We start from the raw sequence: 25,583 nt of genomic DNA on the forward strand, positions 1-25,583 counted from the left end.
TCTCAGTCTATATGTTGTTCGTTTTTTCTGTTTTTTCTTTTTTAGGGTTCCTGGACCTTCACTTTTGTTCCTTGTTACCCTTCTGTGTATCTACACAGTATGAAACAAAAACATGTATTATCCTGTTTTACTTGACTTTTCTGTTTACAGGTGTCTTGAATCGCCAATTGGGCGCAACGGACCTTACATTCAACATAGATAGGTACATTTTCACCTTATCTTATTTTTGTAGAGCACACTTTAAAATCTACACACATGTGAGTAAGGTGGGGATAAGTAGTGCATATTCCCGTCCTGAAGAAGGAGTTCTTTAACTCCGAAACATGTCGACGCACTAATTTGGTTGGGTTACCCTAATCAGTAAACCACAACCACTCTAGCACTCTTTTTAATAATACCAGCCGGAGACTAAATAAAAAAAATTTCGGTACTCACGTGCCAGGTATTTTTTAATTTTTCACTTTCACCTCACCACTCACATTCTTGTACTCACACACACCAAACACATAGTTCACTCAAAGTGCTCCTGCGTAGTCGTGAAGTCGTAGCACGCCGCATCCCGTAGAGGTTTGCGAAGACCCCGATGATGAAGCATGACACCAAGGGGCCTGTTGGTGTGTGAGGGGTATTTTAACAACACTGGTTGCTCCCCACCATTGTGGTAACAACCGCCGTCCACCTAGTGGATTCCATTTTGTTTATGATAATTGCTAGGGGAGACAGAATCCACTATTCCCTCTCCCTCCCTCTTTTGTTAACGATCATTCTCATTTTGTGTCCGCCCACCTCAGCCTCATGAGAAGATGAGTCAGCCCACTTCCGCCATTATCTCGCCTCGTAGTGAGTGACGATGTTTGCTATTGCGCATATAGGTATCTGTCTAGAAAATAGTCCTATAAAGTGCCAGGGGTGGTATGCCATTCGCTGCTTTCATGTCCTGTTTTTTCCTTGCTTTTTTTTTTTTTTAGATGTAACGTTTTTTCATTCAGTTTATTTTGTTTTTTGTACACATATGCATAGCAATCTCGGATATCAGCGTTTTTACTTTTACACTTGTGTCTTTTGCATATGTTTAGTTAAAAAACAAGAAGTCAAGAAAAAGTGCAAGCTTTCTAAGGCGACATCTGTTGGCTTTGCTATTTTTTTTTCACCTTAAATTCAAAATCTGTTCTAAGACCACAGCTGCAGTTAGCTGTTGGCGAAATTTGATTAGGACATCCTAATGCTCAAGGTATACACATGCTTTACACGTTAGGTACAAGATATTCTAGCCAATGTGCCTTGCATCTGTGTTTGAGGGAGTAAGGGGAATTGCTCATTCACTTTTTGCCCCCTACAAGTGCCTACCAACAAGTGCTAGTATCCTCTTCATGTATATTGTAATTAAAATGAAAAAAAGTATGTTTGCACACAATACCGCCACATACTCAACGCACTATATATAATATTAAAAACAAAAAAACTGACCTTTTGGCCTTGTCCGTGTTCTTGTTTGACTCCTGACTGGATTGGTATGTTGCCAAACCCATTCACAAATTTATCAGACATATTAATTGATAGGGAACTCAAGGCCCACTTGGTTTATTGGCTAATGTGTATCTTTCCTCTGCTTGTCGGTCATGGTCATTTGCACGTTCTTTGACAATGTATTCTTTAAAAGACATTGATCCAATAACAGTGTGACTTGGTTCCGATTTAAGATGGGTATTCCTATATGATACATACCCCATGTCTCTGTTTTTTACGAAGAAATAGGTAATCCATCCAGCATTATTTATTTTATCTTTTTTTTTCCCCAGGGAGAAACCCATCTCATTTTCCCCAAAAAAGCCTCAGTCGATAAGCTCCGCAAAATCCGAAACTACATTGCTGCTGAAAGGGAGAGGCAATTGTGTCAAGTAAATCCTACCCCAGCAATTTCAACTCCGCCACTTCCTGCCACCTGTGCACTGCCCACTGCATCACAACCCACACCACCGGCCAAACCCCAGGTCTCCAGGTCACTGCCATCGACAACAGATCCAGCAGCATATTTGGTAAAGTATTAGTGTCTGCTTCTTTGAAGAAAAGGCATTGTTACAATGTGTTTGCAAACTTTGCTCTTATCAGGGAACACAGCCAGCTCCTTATTGAGATACTCGTGACGTTTGTTAGATTAAAATCACTGGTGGTATCAAATAAATTTACAATGGTGCCTACTTCCTATTCTTCAAGATCTTACTAGCTGCCAGCCTTCCTTCTGCTTGAGAGTTTGCTCTGTGCTGGTGGATGAACATAGTGCCACAGAGAGGCAGAGAAGACCTATTGTCCCTTTGAATTTGTTTTAATGTATTTATTTAGCATGCATCGCACCCATAGGCTGAACAGTGGAGTGTTTTGAGTCACAGCAATTATATGCCAAGAGGAAAATGCCAGTACAGAGCGTAGAATTTCATAGTTTCGCCATGCAGTGGTAGTCTGCATACACAGGTTTTCCTAATGCAAGGGTTTGTGTAGAGTGCTAATAAGTTGTTTCATCAGTGGGTGATCAAAACCATGCACGTGTGAGCCTCATTTGACCGTGTCATTTCAGCCTTTCATTCTGGCTGACTTGGGGTGAATTTCTTCCCAGCAACCCTTCTCGGAAGCCTTCTAAATTAAAGGATTCTAGCTATTTTTGTCTTGCGCTGAATTGAAATGCTGATAAAACATTTGAAGAATGCTTGGAAGTGATGTGTATTGTGGGCTTTGGTAAACTGCACCAAAATGGTTTGGTTTCATACATGTCCTTGAGCTGACATTTTTTTTTCCTCAGCTGTTTGATCAACTGCCTGGCACTTAGATTATAAAGAATTAGTTCTTAAAAAACATAGTTCCTTACAAATTACAGGGGTTGGACTCAGCATTTTGAGGGACATCGTTATGTGGCACAGAATTGGCACACAAGCTTATGCCAGTGATACGTCTCCTAACTTAATATATTTACTAAATTCCTTATCCGAAATTTCACAGATTTCTTTATACAGCACTCATCTGCCATCCGTCTAATAAAGTATATTGTCCAGATATTGAATGCAATACATAAATTAATGCTTTTTTTCCATGTAGTTCCGTCTTTTTAACTGTTTATTATCAAAATCTTGGCAATCAGATAATCAGCTGGGGGATCCTGAATACATTTGTACTACTTCTTTAAATCCACCCTGTTACCAGGTACACGTCCTCTCCTCCCAATCTGCCACTGAAAATGAGTCTTCTGTTTGGATTTTCTTACTCCTCTGTTCTGGCCAAACACTATTCTCTTCCTAGATGCAAAGCTTGTTTACACCCTCCAAGCTTTAGTGCACTGTACAAAAATGTAAATAAACGAGGGTGTCAGTGAATTTGCCTATGACATTGCCCTCACCATAATTGTGACTGACGTTATGTCCCTGTCAAGGATGTGCTGCCACTTAAGCCCACGTATCATTCCCACCTGAGAACCCCAAATGCACACCATTGTTACTGGAGAGCTACGCTTGCTTAAATAGGGTGCAAGATAGATGGTAATACCCTGACTGTTTTCCCAGTATTTAATTACGAATACAGTCGTATTTCATGTATTGGAGGACACAATGTGGAAGCTTGTTCCCGTCGGCAATTAGAGATGTAGAGGAACCCATGCTGAGTGAGGCCTATGCTCTTCCATTGGTCAGTGTGGTAGTGTGCTACTGATGCCTGTCACGGAAGAGAATTAAACCTATGAGAAAACACCGCATGGAGGACCGCATGAGGTGGAGGGGATTCCTAGTCTAGCAAATCCCTGAAGAGGACATGGGTTATCTTTGGGAATTTCTCGCTTCGAGATTAATCGTAAATGAATAATCTCCAAGTGGTTAATGTTTTGGCCCTATAATATAGGTTTTACAGTAATCTCTCCTTTTTAACGTCAAAACTTCACTTATTCACAGATTATTAAGTTTCTTTTATGAGGGAAATCATTCTGTTCCCCGAATTTGTGGCAAACGGAAGTAAAGCCCCTCACCCCCAAGAAACTAGCTTCTTGGAATCCCCTGTAAACCAGCAACATATCTTAATTATTGGACAGATTTAGTGATTTATTGGAGCCTTACAAATTAAAACGTTTGTGAGAACACATAAACCAAACTTTCAATGACTGCTCTTTCAATTGGTGTTTACCAGGAAATGATTTCAAGCCTTCGGACCACATGGCTAGCAGGTTTGTCTAAATCTGCTAACTAGCCAGAATTTTACTCGCATTGTTCGTATTTTTATGGTTCGGCAAAGTCTTAAGAAGCATTTCAGTTTTCAACGTGTTGTATTAAAAAGTCCTCCTTACTTAAGAAATATGTGAACCATGCACTACGTGGGTCTATGAATTGTACTTCACCACTTGCATGGCACAGCCTGCTTCTGTGTCATTGTGCTGCTTAAAGAATTGCCATTAGATTTAGGACATAACATATATATCAGATATTGACTAACTCCTGAGGCGGAAAGCCGAGAGCAACGCTACGCTTTTAAAAATTACTTTTGTCTTTGTTATTAACCTCTGGGCACTTACCCCCTTCTTCCCTCACTTCCCCTCACCGCTCTCACTCGCACAGCCGATTAGGCGCTGCAGCGGGTTACGGGGAGGATCGCCGCCATCTCGGGGGAAGCCCTGGGTGACGTTGCTGACGCTAGGCCACGCCCACTCTCGCCCCTATTTAGCCGCGCCCTGAGCAGCGCGCGCTATCAGATATTGACTAACTCCTGAGGCGGAAAGCCGGGAGCAACGCTACGCTTTTAAAAATTTCTTTTGTGTTTGTTCTTAACCTCTGTACACTTACCCCCTTCTTCCCCCACTTCCCCTCACCGCTCTCACCCGCACCGCCGATTAGGCGCTGCTGCGGGTTACGCGGAGGATTGCCGCCATCTCAGGGGAAGCCCTAGGTGACGTTGCTGACGCTAGGCCACGCCCTCTCTTCATCAGGTTAAGAGGATGTCCCTTCCCTGGCCGCGCAGCGGACGCGACGGCGGCATGCCGAAGGCACGCCAAAGGCAAGCCCTCCTGCGCCCGTCCGCGCCAGACCTGAACTTGGGGCCCCTCACTATGCTACTTTCCTTAATTACTCTCCTGCACAACTGCTAGCATGCAATGGCGAATGGCCTATCAGTAATTCCATCTTGGCTCGCCTTAACACTCTTGGCATTTCTCAACCTAATCATACCAACTCGCCAACCCACACGTTGGGCTTACAAACTTCTGCGTCGCCTCCTACCTACTTGCAACCCCAGCCCCGTGCAAGTCCTCCCCCCACGGCTACTGCTTACCTCCTCAATACCCGCTCTGCTGTCAAACACCAAATAGAGCTCTTTGACTTCTTGAACACTATTAAGCCCGATCTTTTGTTCCTGACGAAACCTGGTTTACTCCTGATTCTTTACCGGACGTCCTTGCTGCTCTTCCCGACCCGTACTATGTTCTTCGAGACGATCGTCCGGAGGGGAAGACCGCCGGTGGAGTGGCGATGATAGTCCACTCCAACCTCCAGTTCCAACTTCTCGCCCACCCCCCCATTGCAGCAGTCGACTGTCTGGTTGTCCGCTCTACTAACCTTGCGATCCCTCTTACCTGTGCGCTTTTTTACGAGCCCACCTCCCCCCCCCCCCCCCCCGGCAATGCCCCATTTTATACCTGCCACACAGGAACTGCTAGCCACCCTTGTGGTCAATAATTCCGCGGTATTACTATTGGGAGATTTCAATTTCTGTCCTGGTGATCCTTGTGAGGACCCCATGTCGAAAGACTTTAATGACACCCTCCACTGTATTAATTTTACCTCACATCTCTCTCCCTACCCACATTCACGGCCACACCCTCAACCAAGTTTGGTCTGCCAATCAGCCTATCTCCACCCCTACGGTTCTCCCCTGTGCCTGGTCGGACCACTCTTTGATCTCTTTCTCTCTCAACCTGAGGGCGGCCAATATTCCCTCCCTTCCCAAAAACACCTGGGCCCGAAACTGGAACCGAGTGGATCTGCCTGCTCACTGTCGCTCTTTAGCTTCCTCATCTCCTGTTTTGGCTGACAGCTCTCCTAATTCTCAGGTGGCTGCCATTAACAGCTGGCTGCTTGCTGCTTGTGACCTAGTTGCCCCCGTTAGACGGATCAGAACATGTCGCTCTCATGACGCCAACAGATGGTTCAACATCAATCTTAAAACCTAGAAACTTGCGCTCAGGCAGGCTGAACGCCACTGGAGGCGTAGGTACTGTCCTGATCTTAAGGCTCAATACTTGACCCTCCTTCGTGCTTATAAAAAAGCTATACTCTCAGCCAAATCGGAATATTTTTCCCAGAAGATTCAGCAGACTGTCAATAAACCCAAAGAGATCTTTGCGATCGTACATGAGCTTGCAGCTTCTGATAGTCGCCCTTAAGCCCATTCCCTCCCAATCCCTCTGCAATGCCCTCAGCGACTACTTCATTGAGAAGATTGCCACGATTAAGCGCAACGTTCCCCGGCCTCCCTCTTCCTTCTCCTGTCCCTCACTGCCGCCGACCCTTCCTACCCTTGACCACTTCCCCTTGAATTCCAAGGAAGCCTTCTTGGCTCTGCTGGGGAAAGTCAAGACGGGCTCTTCCACTGACCTTTGCCCTGCCTATATTCTGAGGGAGATTTTCTCCAGCTGCCCGGAATCCCCCCTCACTTTGCTTAACTCTTCCATCACTCAGGGAACTGTTCCAGACCTGTTTAAAGTTGCCACGGTTATCCCCATTCTCAAAAAATTGGGCGCTGACCCCACTCTTCTATCAAACTTTAGACCCATTTCTTTGCTTCCACTCCTGGGCAAAATCCTGGAGAGCTATATCACTTCCTGTCTTTCCACCTTTATTGAAGCTAATCACCTCCTGGCCGCTAACCATGCCGGTTTCGCCCTGCTCACTCCACGGAGTCCGTTGTTCTCTCTGTGGTGGATGAGCTCAGGAGGAGTGCTGACATCAGTTCTCCTCAGGCCTTGGTCCTCCTCGATCTGTCCGCCGACTTAGACACGGTCGACCATTCCATCCTCCTTGACCGTGTCGGGGGTGCTGGCGTTCGGGGATCGGCTCTGGCCTGACTTACCTCCTTTTTGGTAGACCGCACCCAGGCCGTTAGACTGGAGGGTTTTTCCGCCCCCACTTGCCCAGTCTCCTGCGGGGTGCCCCAGGGCTCGTCTCTCTCCCCCCTCCTTTTCAACCTCTATATACACCCCCTTATTGCTGCTCTGCAGGAAATGGAGGTCACGATGTATAACTACGCCGATGACCTTCAGCTCATTTTTAACCTTTCCTCCTCTCCTGATTCTATTCTCAAGTTCCGTTCCACCCTGACATTCATCTACGACTGGATGAACCTTAATCAATTAAAACTGAACCCTGATAAGACGGAGTTGGTCCTGATCGGTGGCCCTTCTAACCCTTGGACTCCTGCCTTCTGGCCCCCTGCCCTTGGTTCTCCCCCTTTACCCTCCGCCTCTGTGAAAACCCTGGGCATTAAAGTCAGTCAAGACCTCTCTATGCGTCCCCAGATCAGCTCAGTAGTATCATCTTGCTTCCTGACCCTCAGAATCATCCGCAAAATTTCCCATCTCTTTTCTGCTGAAGCCCTCAAACTTATCATCTTGGCCATGATTTTATCTCGCCTGGACTATGGCAACGGCCTGTATGTTGGTATTCCCGCATACGAGCGCCGTCGCTTGCAGCTTATCCAAAACCAGGCAGCCCGCCTCATTTACAGACTTCCAAAATTCCATCACATCTCTCCCTTGCTAAAGGCCCTTCACTGGCTTCCCATCTTGGAACGCTCCCTATTCAAGATGGGCTGCCTGATGTTTTTGCCAATGGCCGGTACGGCTCCTGACTTCATTAGATCAAAGATCAAGGCCTATGTCCCTAGCAGAAGCTTTCGCTCCTCTACCCAGCTTCTCCTTGGCGTACCTCACTAACGCAGGAATAAACTTGGCTTCTAGCTTTTCTACCCTTGCCCCCCTTTTTTGGAATGCGCTTCCCTTCATCATTAGATCCATTTCCATCTACATGGACTTTCGTAAAGCTCTCAAAACCCACCTCTTCACTCTAGCTTACCCACTGTAGTTCCTCCCCTGTTACCCTCAGGTTAGTTTTTCTGCAGCGCCAAGAAACCGTTTGGTAGTAGAGCGCTTTACAAAACCCTTCAACTTCAACATCCATTTTTCGCTATTTAGCGCCACAATAACATTTGAAATACTAGTTATTGTTTTGAAAGAAAACACAAATACTTGATAAAGCTCATATAAGAGTAATTCATGTTCATGCAAATGTATAGCAGGCTGCATAAATATCCTAAATTTGAATTTGCAATGTCGGCAGACCAACCCATCACCATGTTAGCCGGTAAAGCATACAGTGATAAATGCACTTCATTTTAACCTTATTTTGTACATTTTCTGTTATCCAAAAAGCTCAGGACAGGTCATATGGTTTAAACTGAAATTCAAGATGGCCTCTAATGAGCAGGTGCCTGGCCATTCTTGTGGGAATAATGTTAGATTTCCTTGGGAAGGGGATACAGTGGGATAGGATAGCAAGCTGAATTTGCAGGGACATACAATTGCCAACAATCCTTTCAGTGGGGATTCACTATTCTTGAATGTTTCTTCCCCCATAAAGTCTACTTCACTCATACTCTGAAAACAAAAATGTGTTGGCCAGTCTTGTGCCACAGCTCAACCTTGTAGGAAGCTGGCTTTGTATATGGTATAACACTAGCTGGTTGTACTGTGCACAAAGTCCAGAGATTCCCCTGAAATGTACAGGGCTCAATGCAAACCCAAAGTGCTCTATTTGTAGTAGTGTGTGTATACAGCCTTAGGCCTAACACAGAGGAGTGTAGGACATTTCTTCTCCACACAATGACCAATAAATGACTCCATACTCCTAAAGGAGATCCACGCCAATTTCATAAAAATAAGCTTTGCTCCAGATTTATTTCAAGATCGAGCGGGCACCAGAGTCCTTTGTGTTGCTTTCTTGCAGACATAGCCTCTGTCCTCTGGAGTTCTGGTCTTCAAAGGTTGGCAGTCTTCCGTGGGATTGTGGAGGTCGCTAACTGCAGGACAGGTATTGTTTCTTCACAGGATCTTCGAGGGCTGCAGACAGGCTGGTAGGGCTGAGGCCAAGTGAGTGGGCTTTGACAGTCTTCTCTGCACGGCGCCTTCTATGTCGTTCCTCTAAGGTCCACAGGAACTAGTTTCAGTGTCTGGGGAAGCCACCCAATTACTCTATGTAGGGGTGTTTTAAGGGAGTGCAGGTAGGGACAATGGCCGCCTTACCTGGGGTGTCTACACATCCAATTATGCCACCCTCCTGTGGGAGGGGTCATAGTCCTAGCCCTGATTGGAGGAGTCTCCTCCTCCCTCCCCCCCCCATCTTCAAGATGACATGGACTGAAAGATGTGCTTCACCTCACCTCCTGCACCTTAGGGGTGGAGTTGGTAGGTGTGAGCACACCTTCAGTTCTTCATAGTTTTTTCCGGCCAAAGTGGGGGGGGGGGGGGTCTGAATCTGGGACAGCCAACTGCTGCTAGCAGCAGAGGCTGGGGGTCACATTACAAAGGCGGCATGCGTTTGAAGCATTGCTCTAAAGCACTGTGTCCATCCTGGGGGAAGAGGTGTGACACCTCCACCCAGGATGTGCTTTGTTTCTGGTCCTAGAGAGCTGGGGCTCTCGACCCAGGAGTCCAGAAACATGTCTGGTGGTGACTTGCTGCCTAAAGCCAGTCTGTGACAGTGGAGAAGTGTGGCTCACCGGTTAGAGGAGGCAGTCCCTGATGCAGAGGTCAGACCCGGGACCAGGGTTCAATGCCCGACGCGGCAGGGTCTTGAGCTCAAAATGTCCACGGACTCGATAATTCTCGCCTCGGTGCCTACTCGAATCGTGGGTTCACACTCTGCAACTCTGGGCAATAGCTTGCTTAATCTCCACTACGTCCCCACCGCGATGGGATGCCTGGTCTTCACCTTGGTAAGAAAAAGGGCAACCCAGTTATCCCCAAGGAACTGGGTAACAGTAATTACATAGAAAAAGGCTCCTTGAGGAATTATTTATAATTTTTCAATTAGTTTCTTTTGAGTCTTAGATAAGTACATCAATTAGAAATAGAACAGTAAAGAAACGTGATATCTCAATCGTTTTTATGCATAATTCAATAATTGTATCTTCCAATATACAAAATCAAAGCTGTATATGTTACGGCAACAAAAAACACTACATACATCTATACATCTTTCCAGTAGTGTGATATACCATTGGTACTATATGTATTATTCACATATATACATAGTGTGCTCTTGTTACATCAATCAATTAATTCATCAATTTTTTATATACAAATCCTTTCGTTGATGAATATAAACCAAACGGTATAAGGGCGTCGACGTTTCGGTCTTTAACGTATAGATTTCACCAAGACCATCCTAAGGACTATATGTTGCACATGATATTGAATAGAGTTCTTTGCTAGATTCAATCGCCACCGGCTTCACAAAGAAGACCAACGTTACTCCTCTATCCGCTATTTCAACAAAGCTAGACGTGACAAACTGGCAGCGCTCCGTGTCGGAGTGATGGGTGTAATATTTTATTTATACACCTTGATCAAAGTCGGGAACCATTCCTCGTTCAACTTTGTCGGCAAATGCTCGTGACGAGCATTTGCTGACAAAGTTGAACGAGGAATGGTTCCCGACTTTGATCAAGGTGTATAACGTTGGTCTTCTTTGTGAAGCCGGTGGTGATTGAATCTAGCAAAGAACTCTATTCAATATCATGTGCAACATATAGTCCTGAGGATGGTCTTGGTGAAATCTATACGTTAAAGACCGAAACGTCGACGCCCTTATACCGTTTGGTTTATATTCATCAACGAAAGGATTCGTATATAAAAAATTGATGAATTAATTGATTGATGTAACAAGAGCACACTATGTATATATGTGAATAATACATATAGTACCAATGGTATATCACACTACTGGAAAGATTTATAGATGTATGTAGTGTTTTTTGTTGCCGTAACATATACAGCTTTGATTTTGTATATTGGAAGATACAATTATTGAATTATGCATAAAAACGATTGAGATATCACGTTTCTTTACTGTTCTATTTCTAATTGATGTACTTATCTAAGACTCAAAAGAAACTAATTGAAAAATTATAAATAATTCCTCAAGGAGCCTTTTTCTATGTAGTTACTGGTCTTCACCTTGGGGATGCCCAGTAGGGGTAATCTCTCAGGGAAAGGCCAGGACGGGTTCCCAAAGCAAGCGCCTTGAGACCTTACGGTGAAAAGGCGCTATATAAGAACGTATGATGTACGATTTATGATTACCAGGGTTGGTAGGTTTTAAGGAGGCACGTCTGAGGTGCCCTCTTAGTACATGTTTTAATAAATTACCCCACTGGCATCAGTGTGGGTTTGAGAGGAGTAGTTTGGTACCAAACACTCCTGGGTTCAGAGAATTCATCATGGTGCGGGGAACTCGAGTTGTCAAGTTTCCAGCCCATGTACTCTCAATGGCTTCCCTGGCACTTACAATATCTAAAATTAGACTTAAATATTGTCTGGGCATATCTGCTCATGCAGATATACCCACACCTGTGATATACTTAAAAGGGAGAGGTGTGGCGCCGCGGCCAGGGCGACTGACGCTGGAATCTGGGGATCACGGTTCGATCCCCAGCGCCGGCGGCAGGTTAGCCCAGCACCATGTGACTCTGGGCAATAGCTTGCTTAATCTTCCTGACGGCCCCCAGCGCCTAGAGACCCTAACGGGTGATTGTGCGCTTTACAAATGTGGATTATTACTGCACTCTGCCTTAGGGTTGTAAGGCCTGCTAGAAGGGTGACTTGCTGTACCTTAGACAGTGCTAGTTGACATGGCACATAAGCAGTGTGCCATGCCAACTTTGTTGTTTTGTCTGCACCAGGCCATGCATGCTGAATTGGGTCCCTCTTAAGTCCCAATGCCCTAGGTACCCAGTTACCATTTACTCAGGACTTGCAGAGGGCCTGAAGGGCCTATTGCACAACAGTTTTAAGTAAGAAGAAATGGCACAGGGGACCAGGTTGGCAGGGACTCTATGCACTACAATCTAAACCACAACATTTTCCAGGCAAAAAGGGGGGCTAACTATGTCAAAAGAGACACTTTCTCATAATCCTTTATTAGAGGACTGAGGAGGAAACAGAGTACGGTAAGGGGTGTCCCTCACTTACGTTTGCAAAACTGATCTTGTGAAGGAAGGGAGGAAAGATATTGTGCACTCACACTCTAAGACCACCTTGCTTTCGGCCGAGCTTCAGTTGCGTACCGGGAGGAGCAGGGAAATGGCTGGTGCAGCTGGTTCAAGGAGCCTAGGTATAAAATGGTAATGGTGTGTGGTAATGTTCCTGTATACTTACCCACATAGGATCACAAAACAAAGACCACACGCTTCTAACCACACACCCTACATGGCATAGGTTAGCGCTTCATTACCCCTCATAAGGGTAGTAATCTCTTCATAAATTCTGCAATACAATACACCAGAACATCCTTCTCTCCCTTCCCAACACCATCTCCGCTACAATTGGCAAGATTCAAATGTAGTACTTTTGGTGCTAAGCGTGTCGATGTAGGAAACAGGGTGATTGTTGCAATATGCCCCCCTTTGCCTGGTTAATGACACAACTTTGACTGCAGTGTACTAAGTTCCTGCAAGCCAGGACCCCAGTCCCTGTGTTATTTCCCTAAAACAAGACCCCTGGTCACTTGAACCCCAAGTGGCAGGCCTTTAGCACCTCCTGTAAGTCCTTAGTAAGTGGTAACCCTGGTACCTATGGCTTTGGTACTGAATTGGGCCCCTAAGAGCTGCATCATAGCCTGTGCCACTCGGCACCAAACTCAGGCAGAGTGCCACTGCAGACTGCGTGGCATGGTTTTCTAAAAGGTTAAAACACAACATGAGACACACTTGTGTGCCCTGTTCTCTTAAACACTGCATGTAATATTTGTAAGTCACCCCCACAACAGGCCTTACAGCTGTAAGGCCGGGTACATTATAAAAGGAGTGGACTAAGAAGACTGCTGACCCAAGAACCGAGGAGCACGACTGAATTGGCGGCAACCCTGACCGCCTGTCTGCTGCAACTGACTTGTCCTGCAGCCGTGCAGATCTCAAGAAGCCAGTGCTTCGCCAAGCTCTATAGAGGAGCTACTCCCCTGCAGCCGCAGGCAGCCGCAGGCACCAAAGGAGCAAGACCCGGTACACCAACCTGCCGCTCATCGGGATTGCCGACACAACCTCTGCCCAGGAAGTGCTCCTACAGGTCAGATCCATTCTCCCTCCATGTTTGGACCGACTGGAGCCGCACGACTCCAATACTTGGGGTACCGGACACCTTGCAGCAGCCAACGGTTGTTTTCGAGCCTCCGGACTACCAACGAAGCTAGACCGGCACTTCGAGGGACTTCAAGGACAGTGAAACCCATACCGAGAGTTACCCTGCTGTCCTGCTTGCCTCCCTCTGCAGAAACCAAAGACACAGAAGTGAGTGCGACCCCTGCTACCCAGCACCTCAAAGCACCTATGTACCCACACGCCAGAGTTCAAGGGAGGTGATGGTGACTACAGGGTTCCCAGGTCTACAAGAGTTCAGCATATCCATGAGTTTACTCAGACTGGACTTCAATTGCTGCCTAAAGCCTCTTTCTGCAGGTCCCCTCCAACCGCGAGTGACTCCAGCATGAGATCAGACGCCAAAAGACACCAATGCATCATAGGCCCACAGCCTTAGGAGAAGTGGACCAAGGATGTCTCTGTGTGTCGGAGGATCTCAAGGGTTGAGCCCCATTGTAGGTTCCCCCAATTCCAGCTTGCAACCTCTTTCTGACCGGCCCATTCTCCCATTGATGTGAAAGGGACACCCAAAACCATAACGGCTCTGCACCTGGACGCCCCAGAGCCTCCCGAGGTGACCTGTTGGTGTGTCCTTGGACCTTGCCCCATACTTCATGTAAGTGCAGAAGAAAAGTCCTGTAAGTCGCTGTTAAGTGCCCGAATGCAATACATGTTTTTCCTCCATAGGATAACATTACCGATCCAGAAATAGAAAAATGTAAAACTTCATAACTCTAAAAATACTTACCCGATTCCGATGATCTTGGTATCTAAATTTATATAACAACGTGTTATTTTTATAAATTTGTGTTGGATTTCTTTGAGTGGTTCTCATTTACTGCCTTTGTGTACGCAATACATGCTTAGCAATAGAGAGCATTTGGGGTGTAATTTCTTCCTTGTAATTCCTTTGGGGTTTATCTGGACTCCCTGCGCAGTGTACCTCATTTTGGTGCACTATATAGAGAGCCAGGTTCTTGCAGTCCTTGCATAAACCACTTTAGCCATGAGTCTGTTGCTCCCTTGTATACATTGTGAAAAGATAACGGAAATGCTCTGCCAAATTTGAAAGACATCTGCTTTCTATTGAACTGTCTGCTGTGTACCAGTTGCACACTTGATTTCTTTCCACTCTTCATGTGTTACAAGGGCATTTATTTGAAGCACAGTGTATCATAACCTTCTCTGTATTTTTTCACCCTAGGCCTCGGAAATGAAGTTCTTTAAAACCCTACAATCTAACTTTCAGCACATGCTGATGTACGAAAGTCCCATCCTCCAGAGCAAGGCTTTAGCTGTCATCCCAACTCCGACTTTGAAAAGTAAAGCCTGTGAATCACTGATGAAGGCTAAAGAAGTTGATAAAGGTAACCCATTGTGATGTGTGTGAATTAATGGAAAACTATGTCCGATGAAGTAAAGCACTGAAATAAATATCACAGACAAAACTGTTTCTGAAAGTAAGACCTGCAGCCATTTCATTTACACTTAAAAATGTGCATTCACAAACCAATTTCGACCAAAAAGACGTTCTATAAATTGGTTTCTACGAAAAGGTAACTGCCATTCATTCGGAAAATTTCCATTAAACAGTTTAGATGAAATGGTGTCTCAGTAATGATATTCCATGTACTTGTTTTCAAAGTAATCGCATGCAACCAACTCATTGGTTGTCTCTCGTCTGACAAACCGCAGCAGTGGGCCAGAGTTGTATAATTGTGGAGTGCATTTTAACTTAGTGGTTCTTCCTTAACAACATGAACAATTAATTTCAGAGAGTTTGATTGTGTATTTGCCATAATTTTCTTTTCAACCTCTGGCATTGATTCTTTGTGAGTATACATTTTAAGTTATGCTACAGCAGTACCCAACACTGACACGTGAAGTACCGTGTGCACTTATGGTGACAACACCTGATTTATTGCATCCAGTCTGAAGGTTGATGCTGGCGGATTGTCTCCAGAACTGGCGGCCATTCTTGGAGATTGTCACATCCTGGAGGCCACATTTAATTTATTGCGTTCACTTATGAAACAGTTATCCAATGTATTGTCAGATTCTGTGGACTGACCCTATAGTACTGTGCCAAGCTCTGGAGGCTAAATTCTGGTTAAGAGTTCTTGATCTAGACATCACTTCTTCAGTGGTAACCTTGTGTGGCTCTAACCCTCCAATTTTCACTACTCAGAGCTGCTAAGACTCCAGGTCAAATCTACGTTTGGCATAATCTATATTCTGCTCAGCCTAACCACATCTACTTCTAGAATGTTCTCTTTGCATTTGTTTATGTAGGGATTTTGTCAAGTACAACAAATCACCCTGTGGGAATTTCAGAGTGCTTTATGAGATTTATTTATTTATATATATATATATATATATATATATATATATATATATATATATATATAGTTGAACCCATTGATAAAGATTCAGAAGTCTATCTGATAAACGGTGGATGCCTGCCATCAGCTGTTCCCCAAAAGATGAAAATGCCTTCAAAGAACAAAATCTTAAGTGCGTACAGTGACGAAGGCTTGCTGGTCATAGGTCTCTGAATATTCAGGACTTCAGTAGGAACTATTTGACGAGGATTTATCTTGGGGCTAGGGTCTTGAAGGATTTTCTGAGCCTCACAAAGTCATTCTCAAGTCTTGGATGTAGTGGGGTTAATTCCACAGGAAGGAGCCGTGAACGTGAAAAAAGTTTGACAACTAAATTTCTTTTATGTGGTACGTTGGATAATTAAGACATTTGTTGGTAGACTTGAGGCTTCTGTGATTAGGCCAGGCATAATCAGTTTTGCGAAGTAGATTGGTGATTAAGCATGGAGTGCGTATATAATAGACAGTTTTGAAGGTCCCTGTTTCTTTTACTGTCAGCTGATGGAGCAATTTTAGGGCCATGATGTGGGTATTACATTAAAACCAAACCACAGATGAGCTGCATTGTTTTGAAAACGTTGGGGTGTTGAGAGAGAGAGAGAGAGATGAGTAGGGTGAGCCATGTGCACAGGTTGTTGCATTGTTCGTCAGGACATGACCATAGTGATGATCATCAAGATTTTGTCAGAGTAGAGTAATGGCAGAAAACCTTTTAGCAGGTATAGTTGGTGAAATGCAATTTTAGAGGCTGAGTTAAATTGAAATAACAGAGCGTAATGAAAAATTACACCGGTGTTATAAACTTTGTTCATGTGGTTGAAGCAGATCTCAGTTTTTTAGGCCATGATAAAGGGAAGAGGTATGGTTGACAGGACCAGGATTTTAGTTTTATCATTACTGAGTCGGAGCCAGTTATACTTCATCCGGTTGTGGACCGTGTAAGATGGTTATGTAGGTTGTGGAGATTGCCAGGTTAATCAGGATAGAGGTGAAACTGTGGCATCCCCATGCTTGTGTTCACTTGTCTTCTAGGAGTCTAAAATAGTAACAAGACTGCTGCGTAAACTTTGAACAGTGTTAGTGAAAAGACAGAACCTTGGAGAATGGCATCTTGTAAATTGGCTTTTCATGATTGACTTGGCCAGTTTGACCTGATGGGAGGCTTTATTTTGAGAAACCATGTCAGTGCAATTCCTGTGATGTAGGCCAAAGTGGACGATTTTTTGATTAATACTCCATAGTTAGTGTTGTCGAAGGCAGTATAGAGGTCCAACAGGCTAAAGGCTTAAAGGTGGTCCTGGTCGCCAACGTTTTAAAGTCCTTCCCTCATGTTTAGGAGAATGGTCTGTGTGCTGCAATAGTCTGAAGCCTGGTTGAAGATTTTGGCATTGCAGATATTCTTAGAAGGCAATTAATTTTTGACTGATGTAGGAGAGTAGGGTCTGCAATCCTATGATCACCCAGATTTTTGCTTTTTGCCTCACTGGTTTACGACTTTCCCTGGCTGTGGGCCTGCTAATCAGACCCACAGCCTAGCTGTTCTCTCTATCCAAATTGTACTCAGGTACTGAATTGGCACTGGGCCCTCTCTGAGTCCCTGGGGTACCCAGAAGTCTCCCAGGGGCTGCAGCATGTATTATGCCACCCCTGGGCTGACTAAACTGACACAACTGGCTGCTTGACAGCTGGGGCAAGGTGGTGTAATCACCCTTTGCTGTAGATACAGTATACCTATATCTAAACCTAAAGGGGCACACAGATCTCCTATCAGTCACTCCTATGGCAGGCCTTGACAATCCTGAAGGCAGAGTGCTTGGAATCGTGTGAGATGGTGCTCTGGCATGAGCTGAGCCTGTCTGCGGCTTTCGGGATCTATCCCTTAGCCGTTTCCATGATATCGCATACCATATACTCTTAAGTGCATTATAATCCTCGCGGTTATATGCCAACTCTGGTATCGCTTTATCAAAACATGTCGAGTAAGGTGTCATACGAATTGGAATACTAACCCCTCGCCAATTCTGGCGACGGGGTTAGCATTCCACCCTTCTAGAGGGACACGACATGTATGTAGCCTGTAACCCCGGTTAAAGTCAGACAGAGCCTTAGCTCCACAAAATGGATGCTGCCACCGAGACACAAGTCTGCCCTCCTGCTGCGGGGAGTCCTCCCAGAGCAGGAGGCAAGGACAAAGGGTTTCCTGTCAGGGGCGGTGCCAGCACCGTCCCAGACAGGGTTTTGTGTATCCCAGGTAGGCAGGGCTACAGAGGAAGGAGACTGCAAGTGGCACCCCGGTGCTCACTGTGCATATGCCGGCTAGAACCAGTTCCAGGGGCACACCAGCCCCTGAGCTGGGGAAAGCCCGGCTTGGGAGAGGGGTGTAACCACCCCCCTTCCTAGTCCCACCCCTAGGGCAGGACTTAGTCGCGTGCCAGCCCCCTTTTTCAGGATAAAGGTAGGAGCAGGCCCCCTTCCAAATTAGATCAATCTTTGAATCCTGAACCGACCTTCTTCAAGAAGAACTCAAGACTCTACGCAAGATTTTCTCCCTTGTGACTAAGGAGTAGTCACCCTGCAGCAGCAGGCACCAACCAAGCTTCGCGGTTTGTTGCCAGTCTCTCCTTCGGATCAAGACTGCTTCATCACGACGAGAACCGGCTTCCCTGGCACCTCTGACCTCAACCCACATCATCAGCCCAGCTGTGATCCGTGGGTGCGACGAGACCTCGAGGGACCGGCCATCTTCTGAACTGCACGACGCTTGTCCAGCACGACACCCGAGTGACCCTCGACCAAGTGCTTTGGGGTAAGAGAAGCCCCGACCCTGAGCAGCTCCAGCACTGAAGCTCAGCCCCCTTGCATCCACGAGATCTGCGTGGGGCCCTTCTGCTCTTTGCTGCTCACCACGTTGTCTAGGTCGCTTGCCCGTTGGCTAGTGGCCCCTTCACGACGCTCCACAACGACAAACACTGCTGGTCTGGTTGCTCCAGACTGGCCCTTGCTTCCCACCATCAGAGAAGTATCCTGGACCCTCCTGGTCCACTCAAGACGCCATTTTAGGTCCACCGCGTGGGCCTTGCATTTGCCAAGACTTGTTGCCCCAATCCTGGGTCCAGCGACGTCGACAGCAAGAACCTTCGTGGGACAGCTCGCACCTCCATCCTGGTCGCCGACAACGCCTCCTGGTCCGAGAGACTGCAGAGCCCAGCAGCGCCCACTCACCTGACTGCGGTGACTTCGCCCGGTGCCATCTTGGTGCCCACTTAATCACTGGCTAGTGATTCAGAACTTGGTCCCCTCTGCTTTCAGGTTTTCTTCTTCCCTGATCCAGGCTTGGATCTCTTCGAACTTTTCTTCACTGGTCGCCTGCCAGCAACTTCTTCTTCAGGCTCCTGGTCCGTCAACGTGGGTTTCCGACGCAACTTGAACCCTATGCAGCCGCAGCCCCTGGGCTAGGTAAATCCTGCACTCCGGTGCCCCAGCATAGTCCAACACTCCAAGTGTTCGGATCCACCCCCGTTTTCGTCCCAGCTAGTCGGGTTCGCCCGAGAACAGTAACTTTGTGAATTCTAGTTTCCATAGACTTTGTCCCGCATCCCGCGTGAGAGTGCACACTCTACACCCGAGTTCCCTAGGCCTCCTGCTAGTAATCTAAAGGTTCAGTAGTCCAGTCCTAGCGATCCCAAAGCCTCTGAGAATCGTTACTTACCTGCTAGTAATTCGCATTCCACTTTTGTAGTATATGGTTTTTCGTGCCCCTCGGGCATTTGTGTAAATTGTGCGACTTAAAGTATTTTCATAAGAGTTTTGTTGTGTGCTTCGCTCCCTGTCTCATAATGAGCCAGGGTAGTCTTGTTATAAATAAATACACTGTTTATTTTCATTACAACTTGTGTGGTGTCCTTTCACTTGGTGTTCAAGGGGTAATGTGATGGTAAAACAGCTGGCTTAACACGCCCTCTAGAGTCTTAGCCTTAGACTGCTCGTATCCATGCTACTAGGATAGCTGGTCTATAAGGTTGACTTACAACCAATCATCAATAAGGGTTGTTTGGACTGATATATAGTGATCACTAGAATAGTGAACACTGCACATCAGGCCAACTTCTCACATTGGTGAGCAGCGGTTGGGATTTGAGCTTGCTGTTGTTTTACCACGCATATCCTAAGAATATCTTGTGAAAGATCACATAAGTACTGAGGTACATATAACTTAGCTTAGAATACTCTGAGTTCTACTGAACCAGCTGTTGTAGCTCCTAGGGCGTAGCACACCCTAAACTACAACTCTAGCAAGGGATCAGTAGGCAAACATATAGTGTAGGTAAGTGCACCACTTACACCTCACTAGAAAAGCATGTCTAACCATGGAGAGTCCACTGAGACTCCCCTGGTGAACATTGACCCTCCACAGGTCACTTCAAGATATGCAGCTCTCAGTTTCCAGGAGATGAGACAAGTGTGTACCTCCAGGAAACTGAAACAGGGGTCTAACCCCACCATTCCCTTCCAAATAGGTCTCTTAGAGACTTATGATGCGAGAAAGATTTCTCAGTTAGATGGGAATATGCCAGCCTTACAGGGTACCTCTGGGGATCCAGACCTCCCCAACACTGCCAATGCAGTTGAGGAGGAGGATCAAGAGGAACTCTCTGGGGATGAGGTAGACAAAGGTCTTGAGGTAGTCAGAAGGCTAACCAGGGCCAACTTAGACTTACTTGGGCTAGGATCTGGGGGACCCCCAGTACTAACCCGAAGTGGGCCTAACCTTGGAGTTAGGAGAGATAGATCTCTTTCTAGGGACTCCAATAGATCTCTGCACTCTAATGCCTCTTCTCAGAGGAGAAGGAACTCTCCCCAGAGGAGATTGACTTCCCCCCAGAGAATAGAGCATGAAGCTAGAATGAGACCGGCTGCTCTGAGGATTGAAAGGGAAGAACTTGCCCTGGCCAAAGAAAAGCTTGCCTTTGCTAGAGAGCAGCAGATGAGTGGGTTAGCTCCCACTGGTGGCAGCAATCTCCCAAGAGATAGAGAGAAGGGTTTAGATACTAAACACCTGACAAAAATAGTGCCCCCCTTTAAACAAGGAGATGACATCCAGAAATGGATGGCTGCTTTGGAGAGGGCCTGCACTGTGCAGTGCATTCCCCAGAGTCAGTGGGCAGCTATACTGTGGCTCTCCTTTGATGGTAAAGGTAGAGATAAGCTCCTCACTACAAGAGTAGATGATGCTAACGATTACCAGGTCCTGAAAAATACACTGGTTGATGGGTTCGGTTTAACCACTGAGCAGTACAGGTTGCTGTTCAGAGACACCCAGAAAACTCAGTCTCAGGACTGGTCTGACTTTGTGGATTGTGCCACTAAGGCTTTGGAGGGCTGGTTGCTGGGTAGCAAGGTTACTGATTACACAGGATTGTATAATCTGATGATGAGAGAACAAATTTTAAATAATTGTCAGAACCAGTTGTTGCACCAGCACCTTGTTGATTCAGATCTGACCTCTCCCCAAGAATTGGGAAAGAAGGCAGACAAATGGGTCAGAACAAGGATCAAGCAGAACCAGAACCAGAACCAGGGTGGTCAGAAGAAAGCAGACCAGAAGGGTAGTACTAAGAATTAACAAAACGACCAGAAGTCTTCACCAGGTCCCCAACAAACCAAAGAGGGTGGGGGTCAGGCTTCCCAGAAGAAGAAGACTCAAGAAGGCCAGTCAAAAAGGTGGTGCCAGTACTGTAAAAGTAAGTCTCACTGGTTTAGTGAGTGCACCAAAAGAGGAGGGCAAACTCCTACCACTACAGCCCCTAAGGCAACTGCACCCCCAAGTACAGCCAGTAGTGGTAGTGTACCTCCCAAGGCATTAGTTGGGTTAACCTTGGGAACTGAGGGGTCTGACAACTTAGTTGGCACACTCACTCAGGCTGTCCTTGTCTGTACAGGGGATATGGATATATCCCCTGACACAAGTCCCAATACTTTGGGCAAATACAGGCAGACACCTTTGATTAATGGCAAGATGGCTCAGGCCTATAGGGACACTTGTGCCAGTGTCACCATGGTGACACCTAACTTTGTGGACCCTGGACAGATCATGCCAGGTACAGATTTCCTGGTGACCAATGCCAGCAACGTCACTACCAGTCATAGTATGGCGATTGTGGCTTTCTCCTGGGGTGGAGTGAAGGGTCAAAAGAAAGTTGTAGTCAGTTCAGACCTCCCAGTTGATTGTTTGTTGGGCAATGATTTGGAGTCATCACTATGGTCAGAAGTGGAGCAGAGGACTCACATGGAAATGTTAGGCTTGCCAGCACATGTGCTTGCTGTGACTAGGTCACAGGCCAGAAGATGCCCCACTGAACAGGTGCTGGATCCTGGAAGAATGGACCAGACACCTTCCAAGAAGAAGAGCAGTAGGGTTGAGGCTTTGCCTTCCCCCTTGCCCCAGGTTGAGGATCAAGTCTCTGAGGAGGCTGATCTGAGAGAGCTGAGGGAAACTGAGCCTAAAGAGCTTGAACTTGATCAAGTTGAGTTTCTGGGCTCAGGGCGACCCTCCAGAGAAGACCTGGGGAAGGCACAGTTAGACTGCCCTTCCCTTGAACCCCTCAGACAGCAGGCTGCTGCTGAGGCTGCAGGGAATGCCACAGGTGCCCACAGGGTATACTGGGAAGATGGACTCCTGTACTCTGAGTCAAGAGACCCCAAGCCTGGTGCAACCAGGAGGCTGGTCATCCCCTTGTCTCTGAGAGGTTTCCTTCTCACCTTGGCCCATGAGATTCCCCTTGCAGGTCATTTAGGTCAGACAAAGACGTGGGACAGGCTTGTCTCACACTTTCACTGGCCCCACATGAATGAGAATACCAAGGAGTTTTGTCGCTCCTGTGTCACTTGCCAAGCCAGTGGTAAGTCAGGTGGCACAACAAAGGCCCCCCTCATACCACTACCTGTGGTGGGGGTTCCCTTTGAAAGAGTGGGGATTGACATTGTTGGTCCAATGGAACCCCAGACAGCATCAGGGCACAAGTTTATACTGGTGGTGGTGGACCATGCCACCAGGTATCCTGAAGCTATTCCACTTAGGACCACTAGGGCACCTGTAGTGGCAAGGGCCCTAGTTGGAGTGTTCTCCAGAGTGGGCTTCCCTAAGGAGGTCGTTTCTGACAGAGGTACAAACTTCATGTCAGGATATCTGACTGCAATGTGGAAGGAGTGTGGTGTGAACTACAAGTTCACCACACCCTACCACCCACAATGCAATGGGCTTGTTGAGAGATTCAACAGGACCCTCAAAGGGATGATTCATGGACTACCTGAAACTCTTAGGAGAAAATGGGATGTCCTGATCCCCTGCCTCTTGTTTGCTTACAGAGAGGTCCCACAGAAGGGGGTTGGCTACAGCCCCTTTGAGCTTCTGTATGGGCATCCTGTAAGAGGACCCCTGTGTTTGGTGAAGGAAGGATGGGAGAGACCTCTCAAAAAGCCTGCAACCAACATAGTGGACTATGTACTTGGTCTCCGCTCCAGGATGGCTGAGTATATGGAAAAGGCATCTAAAAACCTGGAGGCCAGCCAAGAACTCCAAAAAGCTTGGCATGACCAAAAGGCTGTCCTGACTGTGTACAAGCCTGGACAGAAGGTGTGGGTGCTGGAGCCAGTGGCCCCAGCAGCTCTCAAAGACAAATGGTCTGGGCCCCACACCATCATTGAGCAAAAGGGAGAGGTTACCTACTTGGTAGATCTTGGAACTCCCAGGAGCCCTCCCAGAGTGCTCCATGTAAACAGGCTCAAGGCATATGTCGACAGGAAGGACATGAGCTTGCTCATGGCCACAGATGAGGGACAGGAGGAAGAGAGTGACCCTCTCCCAGACCTGCTCACTCAGAATCCTGATGATGGATCAGTAGATGGTGTTGTCTTTTGTGGCAGCCTCACTGAGCATCAGCAACAGGATTGCAGGCAAGTTCTGCAATCCTTCAGACATATGTTCTCTCTGACACCCAGCCAAACTGATTGGTGTACCCATGATGTTGACACTGGAGACAGTCTGCCTGTCAAGAGTAAAATCTACAGACAGCCTGATCATGTTAGAGACTGCATCAAAACAGAAGTGCAGAAAATGTTGGAGCTGGGAGTCATTGAACCCTCAGATAGCCCTTGGGCTAGCCCAGTAGTTCTAGTGCCAAAGCCTCACACCCAGGGTGGTAAGAAAGAGATGAGGTTTTGCGTAGACTACAGAGGCCTCAATGCAGTCACTAAGACTGATGCCCACCCAATACCAAGAGCAGATGAACTTATAGATAGATTAGCTTCTGCCAAGTACTTAAGTACATTTGATTTGACAGCTGGGTATTGGCAAATCAGGTTAGCTGAGGAGGCCAAACCCAAGACAGCATTTTCTACCCCTGGTGGGCATTATCAATTTGTGGTAATGCCCTTTGGTTTGAAAAATGCACCTGCCACCTTCCAAAGGTTGGTGAATCAAGTCCTCACTGGGCTGGATGACTTCTGTGCAGCATATCTTGACGATATTGCTGTCTTTAGCTCCACCTGGGAGGATCACCTGGTCCACCTGAGGAAAGTGTTAGAGGCCCTGCAAAAGGCAGACCTCACTATCAAGGCCACTAAGTGCCAAATAGGGCAGACACAGGTTGTATACCTGGGCCACCTTGTAGGTGGAGGCCAGGTTCAGCCATTGGAGAGTAAAATACAGGCCATCCAGGACTGGGCTCCTCCAATCACCCAGACTCAGGTTCGAGCTTTCTTGGGCCTGACTGGTTATTACAGAAAGTTTGTCAGAAATTATGGGTCCATAGTGACCCCTCTTAATGACCTGACAAGCAAGAAGATGCCAAAGAAAGTTCAGTGGACAGCAAGCTGTCAGAAAGCATTCAATGACCTAAAACAGGCCATGTGCACAGCACCTATCCTTAAGAGTCCAGATTACTCCAAGCCATTAATTTTCCAAACAGATGCTTCTGAGTTGGGTGTGGGAGCTGTTCTGTCTCAGCTGAATTTTGATGGTAATGACCAGCCTATTGCTTTCATTAGCAGGAGGCTGACCCCCAGAGAGAAAAATTGGTCAGCTATTGAGAGGGAGGCCTTTGCTGTGGTTTGGGCCCTGAAGAAGCTGAGGGCCTACTTGTTTGGTACTCACTTCACAATTCAGACCGACCATAAGCCCCTCTTGTGGCTAAATCAGATGAAGGGTGAAAACCCCAAACTGCTTAGGTGGTCCATTTCCCTACAGGGGATGGATTTTACAGTGGAGCATAGACCTGGTACTGATCACAGCAATGCTGATGGGCTCTCCAGGTATTTCCACTTAGAGCAAGAAGACTCACCTGGTCAAGGTTAGTTTATTGTCCCAAAGTTTGGGGGGGGGGGTCATGTAGGAGAGTAGGGTCTGCAATCCTATGATCACCCAGATTTTTGCTTTTTGCTTCACTGGTTTACGACTTTCCCTGGCTGTGGGCCTGCTAATCAGACCCACAGCCTAGCTGTTCTCTCTATCCAAATTGTACTCAGGTACTGAATTGGCACTGGGCCCTCTCTGAGTCCCTGTACCCAGGGCTGAGGGGTACCCAGAAGTCTCCCAGGGGCTGCAGCATGTATTATGCCACCCCTGGGCTGACTAACTAAACTGACACAACTGGCTGCTTGACAGCTGGGGCAAGGTGGTGTAATCACCCTTTGCTGTAGATATAGTATACCTATATCTAAACCTAAAGGGGCACACTGATCTCCTATCAGTCACTCCTATGGCAGGCCTTGACA

At 46.7% G+C, this 25,583-nt stretch overlaps 1 protein-coding gene across 2 annotated transcripts in view; it reads left to right on the forward strand.

Moving 5' to 3' along the window:
- Window positions 1–25,583, forward strand: part of NGLY1 (N-glycanase 1) — a 213,168-nt gene that overhangs the window by 68,089 nt on the left and 119,496 nt on the right. For both annotated transcript variants that reach the window (XM_078663965.1, XM_078663966.1), the window contains exons 3-4: window positions 1,800–2,036; window positions 14,636–14,798. In XM_078663965.1, coding sequence (XP_078520091.1) covers window positions 1,800–2,036; window positions 14,636–14,798 — 400 coding nt within the window. The remainder of the gene's footprint in view (window positions 1–1,799; window positions 2,037–14,635; window positions 14,799–25,583) is intronic.

This window comes from Lissotriton helveticus, chromosome 10, assembly GCF_964261635.1.
Source record: "Lissotriton helveticus chromosome 10, aLisHel1.1, whole genome shotgun sequence".
Lineage (NCBI taxonomy): Eukaryota > Metazoa > Chordata > Amphibia > Caudata > Salamandridae > Lissotriton > Lissotriton helveticus.